The sequence below is a fragment of the Mesoplodon mirus genome, assembly GCF_964341445.2.
Source record: "Mesoplodon mirus genome assembly, chromosome: 14".
Classification (NCBI taxonomy): Eukaryota; Metazoa; Chordata; class Mammalia; order Artiodactyla; family Ziphiidae; genus Mesoplodon; species Mesoplodon mirus.
The window spans coordinates 40,337,744-40,346,097 of NC_138990.1; the positions used below are offsets into that span (position 1 = coordinate 40,337,744).

The window sequence follows — 8,354 nt, forward strand, 5'->3', positions numbered from 1 at the left end:
ATTAATTATCTAGGAGGAAATAAAAATGATACTTAGTACCCAGAAAACCCTAAATCGTACCTCTTTCTCTAGCTTTCCAGTGGCCTGTTTCACTTTGTGGACTTGGGTCTTAAGTCTTAGAAACGGCTTCTGTTCTGTTATTTATCTCTGAGATAACAACATTTATACTTTGATAAGGTTTTATATTCCTGTCCTTCATGCTTCTCTTGCATCTTTTTATCCTTTTCTTCTGAGTTTTTGGGTATTCTCTCAAAATATTCTTGTAGTCTATTTATTTTTATTTTGTGTTGGCTTTCCCCTTTGCAGTTTTGAATCTTACGTGTGTTTAGTTTTTCCTAATTTCAGTTGTTGCATCTTAATGACTACTTAGTCATATAAAAATGCATTCTCTTTTGGGCTTTTTAAAAACAGGAATCAGACTTTAGAAAAGCAATTTTTTTTTGCTGTTTCCTTCAATACATTTATTCCTGAGGGGAGCATTTCCTTGGTTTCTTTTAAGTGGTTCTCTCATTTGTTTAGCTCTAGTACTTTCTCTCTCTCATCCTCATAGAAAGAAATTGTCAACTATTAACTCAGAGTCAAGAGGGAGTTGGGCTGTGTCCCATCACTATAGATGTTGGTTCTTACCTGAATTTGGGGGCTATTTTATACTTCTTGAATATTTGCATTACAGTTTTTAGAATCCCAGCAATCTAGAGAAAATTAGCTGGAGCCATAGTTATAGTAGAGAGCTTTGCCTCTGTGCTAAAGATTTCTTTTCCTCTCCCCCTCCCTCCACACTTTTTGTGGGTACCCGTGTCAGTGACAAGGCCTGGATGTATTTACCCTGCCTCAGGGTCTTTCCATGCCTGTCTTTTCCTTACTGGTGTCCAGGACTCAGCCAGTTGCTCTCAGAGAAGAATCCTGGAGTTGTATAATGATGCTGATAGGGTCCCAAATATTGCTAATTGACACAGTGGGGAGTGTGAACAGTGTGTCCCCTGTTGGTTCACCATCCATCCTTGCTTCTAGCACTCACCCCCTTGAATTATGGGTTGTTGGAAGAGGTCTGAATGAGGGAAAGTAGTTTTCTTACAGGAGGGGGAGGAGTTTTCCAGTAGTTTATTTGGCTTCCTTTGATTATACCTTATCAGTCCAATATCTAGTAGAAATTTGTTAGTCTCTGAAAAATATTGCTTTTTTCTGTTTTCCAGTGATTATATATATTCTCCCTATTTTTTATGTTCTTTTGGTTGTTTCAATGGAATTTTTTGAAAGTGTGGAAGGCAGTGAACAGTTAAATGCATTTTGTTTCTCTTCATCTTGTCCAGTGTATATAACTTCTACCAACATGTTCAGTTTGGTAAATGCAGGCATAGAATTATTTTTAAAATTTGTGTTTATATACATATAAGGCTAATTTCATTTAATTTTGACAGTTGTCTGTCCAGAAGCTAATAGGTACTTATTATTTGCTTTTTAGAAAATGGATTCTACATCTCTGTTACCAACATTTTTAGATGTGATCTGACAATATCACATATAGAATGTTTTCCCAAGGACGTTCTGGTGAAATTGCAAGGCAGAAATAATAGTGAATGTGAGTTTGACTACCACATATTGCAGAGGGAAATACAGCATATTCCAAAAGTAAAAAATAATGTGGACATTGATGAATTTTGTTTGGTAGAAGAAAGAATATCAGGAGAATGGCACAGAGGAAGAGTTGTGGAAAAGAAAAATGATCTGTATACTGTGCTCCTCATAGATTGCGGAGAAGAACTGAGAGTTGACAGTATGCAGGTTGCTTCAGCCTGTGGCAGCTTATTTGATCTACCACCACGGGTAATGTTTGGCATTTTTGCCAACATATTACCAACTGGGGAAAAATGGTCTCCTAAGGCTTTGAATTACTTCAAGTCATTGGTAGGACTACAAGTGAAAGGTTGTGTACAAGCTATTTTGCCTCTTCGGATGATTCTTCTTGAAGTGCCAAAAATTATATCCCAGGTTCTTGAATTACAATTAGGGAGACTTATTGATGGAGATTCATTTTGTCTTATTGTGGAAATGGTAAAATAATTCCCCAAACAAGTGCCAGATTCATTACAACATAAAAGACCTGAATTATCATTAAGTAATAATACTTATACTTACTTGATATTCAGCATGTTCTGGATAATTTGCAACCATCTTTGTCAGTAGGCAGTATTGAAAGTGTAAAAGTATCATCTGCCGTGAGCCCAAGTAAATTTTATTGCCAACTAATTAAATGGATTCCAGAGTTAGAAAACTTGACAGTGTGTTTGACTTTGCATTATGATATTATCAGTCAAGAAGGTAGTCCCACATGTGATAATTTTGGAGTACTTTGTGTTGCCAAAAGGAGAAATGGACAGTGGCATAGAGGAATTCTTCAGCAGCTTTTCCCCAATAATCAAGTAAAAATTTGGTTTATGGATTATGGCAGTAGTAAGGCTATACCCTCAATTCACATAAAGAAACTTAAACAGGATTTTATTTTAGTACCATTATTTTCATTTCCATGTTCTCTGACATATTTACACAGTCCAGAGATGCAAGGAAATTTCAACTAAGTGTATTTAAACAAGCCTTGTTAGGACAAATAGTATATGCACACCTTGATTGGTTCAGTAAGGAAGAGCATTTGTATTATGTAACATTACAAACTCAACAGTCTACAATTACTTCTAAGTGTCTGCTAAAGACTGTAGCCACACAAGTACTTTGTCCAGTGTCTGATTGAAAAATCTCAAATACGTTGAGGGAGACTAGTGCCTCAGATGTAAACGGCTTTGCAGTTGAGAGTTTTATTGCAAATACTGAATGGTCGATAGATTCTCTAAATAAAAAAGGCACTTTGAAGGTAGATTTTCCTACTAAAACTGTAGAAATGGAGATAGAAGCTGTCTACATAGCTTTTGTAGCATGTATTAAACCCATCAAATTTCTGGGTATTTACTAATGAACATCAGAATGAATTGCAAGATATAATGAAAAATATAAACAAATTTTATGATTTGTGTGAAAATGATGAACTGATTCTAAGAAATCCAGGACCTGGATTATTTTGTGGTGCTAGATACAGCAAGGACAGACGTTTTTTATAGAGCTGTCATTACTGAAATTAATGTTATAAAATTAATGTTTATTTCTTGGATTACGGAAATACTGATTCCATACCATTTTTTGATGTAAAAATTTTGCTTCCAGAGTTTTGTGAGTTGCCTGCCTTAGCCATGTGCTGTTCACTTGCATATATATTTCCCGTTGAAGATTTATGGGTGAAGGCAGCAGTTGATTATTTTTAAAAAATTGTCTTGAACAAAGCAATTTTGCTTCAAGTTATAGCAAAAAAAAATGAGAAGTATACTGTAAATATTCAGAATATTGAAGCCTCCGAAAATATTGATGTTGTCTCTCATGTTACAAGCTGGATATGCAGAATATTGGGAAGTAGAACCAGAATGTTGTCCAAAATCTGTAAGTGAATATTCAGTGTTAAATTTAAAATCTAAAAACAAAGTAAATATTAAGAAAGTCATATCTGCCCTTCTTGAAGGACCTAAACCTAAAAAGTACCATTCAGATAAGCTAAAAGGAAGTAACTTTTCTTTGTTAAAGTCCCCAGCTGTTAACTTCCTAGATTTAAAAAACCCTTTCACCTTGTCTGTGAGACCTGAGTCACCATGGCCTTATAAAGAATATGTGTTTAAACCAGGAACAGTCCTTGAAGTTAAGTGTTCTTATTATTATGGCCCAGGTGACTTCTCATGCCAGCTGCAATGTAAGTTAGAAGACTTAAAATTACTGATGGAACAACTTCAGGATTATTATAGTGTTCATTCAGATCTTTATCAGATTGGGCAGATTGCTTGTGTTGCTAAGTATTCTAAAGATGGGAAGTGGTATAGAGCTGCTATTTTGACTCAAGTATCAAAAAAAGAATTTGATGTGGTACTTGATTATGGTTACCAGGAAAGAGTTTTAATTAAAGATCTTTCTGCTATTAAACCATGTTTCCTTTTTATAGAAGGTCAGGCCTTCAGATGTAGTCTTAACCATTTAGTTGAACCCATTAGTTGTAAAGTATTCAATTGGACGAGAGAAGCATGCAGAGACCTTGGGAATTTTATTTCTTCACTTAGAGGGTTATTGACTTGTGTCATCTATGCCTTAGTTCTTATATATCCAAACTGTTTATGTAATTTGGTGGATTTACAATCTCCATTTGCTAGTGCAAGAGAATTTCTTAATAATCATGGCTCTGCACAGTATAGTACAGTATCAAAGCCATTTCCATCTTCAGTTAGTCTTTACAGTTATTCTTCCTTCAATATAAAAATTGGAAGTGAGGAAGAAGTATATGTATCTCACATATATAGTCCCAAAAAGTTTTATTGCCAACTTAGTAGAAATAATAAAGACCTAGAGATGATAGAAACAAAAATCAGAGATTAGTAACCTCAGTCAGTGCCGCAAATCTGATTTTAGTAAAATGAGGTTGTGTATACCTAAGTATGTAGAGGATAGTCTCCCTTATAGAGCTTTAGTGATGCCGACAGGTTCATTATCTGACTTCCTGGTATATTTTGTGGACTTTGGAAATAAGCAATTAGTAGAAGAAAGTATGTTGAGGGATGTTTCAGATGAGTTTCCAGAGTTGCTGTTGACACCTATGCAAGCTATTAAATGTTTTTTGTCAAATCTTAGAGATGTAGATATTCCAGCAGAAATCAATAGCTGGTTTGAAGATAATTTTTTGGGAAAACCATTAAAGGCAATAATATTGTCCAAGGAGCCAGATGGCCATCTTGGTGTAGACTTATATGATGGATATCAACATATAAATCAGAAAATTAAAATGTTGATTCATGCTTATGGAGAAAAACATTGTGACCAAGCACAATGTGTGGAAAAGCGTCCTAGAACAAATAAGAAACTTGCTGTTTCCTTGAAAGGCAAAATAGAAAACAATTATCACCATAGTACAATAAGTAAAACTAGTCTAATAACATTCTGAAAGCAAAATAGATCAGTTAATGAATCCCAAAAGTATATATGGCAGGCTTTTGAAACAATCAGTTTGTTATAAAGTTGAACTTGTGTCAAAAAACAAGGTGAAGGGGCTTCCCTGGTGGCGCAGTGGTTGAGAGTCCGCCTGCCGATGCAGGGGACGCAGGTTCGTGCCCCGATCCCGGAAGATCCCACATGCCGCGGAGCGGCTGGGCCCGCGAGCCATGGCCGCGGAGCCTGTGTGTCCGGAGCCTGTGCTCCGCAACGGGAGAGGCCACAGCAGTGAGAGGCCCGCGTACAGCAAAAAAAAAAAAAAAAAAAAAACAAGGTGAAGAAGTCTTTGAATGATGGACTTAAAAATAAAGGTGTAAAAATTGCTCCTGGGTATGCACGTATTCTTGATGAAAGTGCTGTGGACCAGAAATCAGTAAGGGTTGTATCACAGTCTTTTATCAGAGAATTAAATCAGGCAGCCTCACAAAACACATATAATCATGCTAGACCACAGATTAAAGACCTTCCTCAACCCAAAATTTACTTGAATGCCAAAGTTAAAGAATATGTTTCTAGTATAAGTAATCCAGCAAGTTTCCATATTCAGCTTGCCGAGACTGAAAATGTAATCGTGAGCCTAGCAGATGCTCTAAATGCAAGAAGAGCCAATATAGTGAAAGAGAGAAAATCAGTCAAACCTGTGGTGGGAGATCTTGTAGTTGCAGAATACTCTGGTGACAATGCCATTTTCAGAGAAAATTTTAAGAAAATTTTACCAGGAAATTCTTTTGAAGTGGAATTTATTGACTATGGTAACATTGTAGTAGTAAACACATCAAAAATTTATGAAATTAAGAAGGAATTCTTAACTATTCCTCAGCTAGGAGTTCATTCTTTAGTGGAGTAAAGTGGAATGAGCCTGATGAAATATGGTACAGCAAAACTGTGGATTATTTTGCTTCAAGAGTAAGTAATAAAACAGTTTCTTGTGAATTTTTGAAAAAGCATGAACAGAAATGGGAAATATAATTTGTGATGAAAAATGTGTCATTAATGAACTACTGAAATGGACAGCATGTTCAAAACTACAGAAAACAGTATTGCAGATGCCTAAGGTTGTCTCTCAAAAGGTGAGCCCTATTGGTAAAGAAATGAAGTAAGGGCTATCAAATGAGTATGAAGGTTCTATGATCCTTCAACCATCCTACCAACAGCTGGTTAATATTCCTTTTGAAGAGTTAAAACCTGGACAACTTGAAAAGGCTGAAATACTTTATGTTGCAAAATGTGGGATATTTTACGTGAAGTTATCTAAAAATAAAAAGATTTTATCAGATTTAACAGTATTAATTACTAAAGTAAAAAACCCTCTTTTTTATCAATGGAAAATACTGAAAAAGGCTTAGAATGCTTGGTAAAGTCTAAAACTTTGAAGTGGTATCGATCAAAAGTAGAAAAAAAGTGTGTTGATGAGAAAGTGCTTGTTTTTTTAGTAGATCATGGTAGGTATGAAATAGTGCCCTTATGTAATACCAAGGTGCTTACTAATGAAATCAGAAATATTCCAAGACAAGCTGTGCCTTGTAAATGGATTTGGTTTGAAAATTTTAGGAACATGCCATTTGAGTCCATTGTGTGCTCAGTTGCTCATTTGGAAATAAACATCCTTTTTCTGAAATATTTAGACTCTGCCTGGGAAGTAGAAAGTTTGATAGATGGCCTGTTACTTTTGGAATATTTAAATTTAAATACAGTTCATATTGAAGAAAAATTTAGATCTTCAGAAGTTATTTTCAACATTGAATCTAAGACTCCTGTATCACATGTACAATAAGATCATTTACTTGGGCAGAACTCCAAATGGTGGGCAATATTCTGGTATTGCCACTGCTGTTTCTGATCCATCAGACTTCTGTGTTCAGTTAGAAGATTTCTTTGACACAATGAAATCTCTCTTTATGTTACTTTCTGATCTACCAGAAGACTTAGTGCCTCAAGAGCACGTAATTCCAGGTTCTAGTTGTTTGTTCAAATATGAATTGGAAGATCAGTGGAATAGGGTAGAAATTTCTTAAGTCTCTGATCAGTCTTTATTTCTTGTATTGATTGACTATGGATTTTCTGTTTACATACTTTATTCAGATATAAAAAGTCTTAAAGTTGTTCCTGAGGAACTTCTGAATTTGTCGAGGCTAAGTTATCCTTGCATCTTATATGGTATCTTACCTGCTAAAGGGAAACATTGGAATGAAGAAGCCAAAACTTTTTTTCAAGATTTCCTGAGTAAACCAGGCTTAGTTTTTCAGTTTAGGGAATACAGTTTTGAAACAAAACAGAAGGTAGATATTATTCATGAGAAAAATACTCGGGCAGATATGTTAGTTGACTCTGGTCTTGCAATTTATTCTAAAGATTCAGATCATCTCAATGCAGTTACTGCTACTGGATCTACTAAAATCCAATATAAATCAAAGAGTAAGCCTGTTTGCCAGTTGTTAGATCAAAGTTATTACAAAAGGGAAAGTATGAATTGTATGTGCACTGAGAAGCAAAAGCTGAAAAGGCAGAAAACTATAAAGAGGAAAGATGTCTATAAGAACCTCTTAAAGAAAAGCCATATTAGTAAAAGATTACATTCTAGAAATTTAACACTGAGGAAGAAGGTTGGTAGTGGAAAACGTAATCCCTGAAGTACCACTGCATTTGATACATGTGCAGCAGCTTCGTTTTGGGAACTACCTAATGGTTTGCATGATGACACCAATTGCATTGAAAACATTTCTGAAAAACTACCAAGTGGAGCACAGGAAAATAATACAATGGAGAACAGCAGAAAAAGCATTGCATGTTCATAAAAAAAATTATATCAGAACATTTGAAAGGTAAGTAACCATTTAAAAAAAGATTTTCTGTAGCTTTTGTAGATTTTTGATTCTTTCTTTAAAAGTTTGTTATTTACTAAAATTATTCAAGTTGAAAATATCCTGCAAGATTTTACTAAAAAATTTGAATAAATGGATAACTAGAAGTGATCACTTGAATTATAAAATGATGCTTCGCTATTTTTACCTTTTTTGAATGGTGACCTTTGAGAATGTAATGAAAGTAGAGGGTTTGAACCACATATGTGTGCACACATGCATGACATTTTACACATTTCAGGGGTTTCACAAAACTCCTGAAGGTCCATAGATCTCAGGTTGATCTTGCTACTATTAGAGAGCTTCCTGGGCTCATTTTGAAGAATCAGTTTTCTATTATGTTTCTTATCAGATTAAATATATCTTCAGGTTTTTTGAGTGTGATTCTCAGCATAATGATAATGCAGTTAAACTTACGGAATA

At 35.0% G+C, this 8,354-nt stretch overlaps 1 protein-coding gene across 1 annotated transcript; it reads left to right on the forward strand.

Moving 5' to 3' along the window:
* Positions 1-220: 220 nt before the first annotated feature.
* TDRD15 (tudor domain containing 15) lies at positions 221-7,755 on the forward strand. The gene is given in 21 exon segments (XM_082642792.1): positions 221-1,499; positions 1,502-2,058; positions 2,062-2,133; positions 2,136-2,550; positions 2,553-2,743; positions 2,747-2,928; positions 2,930-3,101; positions 3,103-3,130; positions 3,133-3,308; positions 3,312-3,415; positions 3,417-4,451; positions 4,453-5,016; positions 5,018-5,120; positions 5,345-5,900; positions 5,903-6,034; positions 6,037-6,167; positions 6,171-6,380; positions 6,383-6,830; positions 6,833-6,865; positions 6,868-7,082; positions 7,086-7,755. Coding segments are annotated over 21 exon segments (5,973 nt in total). The 5' UTR covers positions 221-1,465; the 3' UTR covers positions 7,701-7,755.
* The last annotated feature ends 599 nt before the right edge of the window (positions 7,756-8,354 follow it).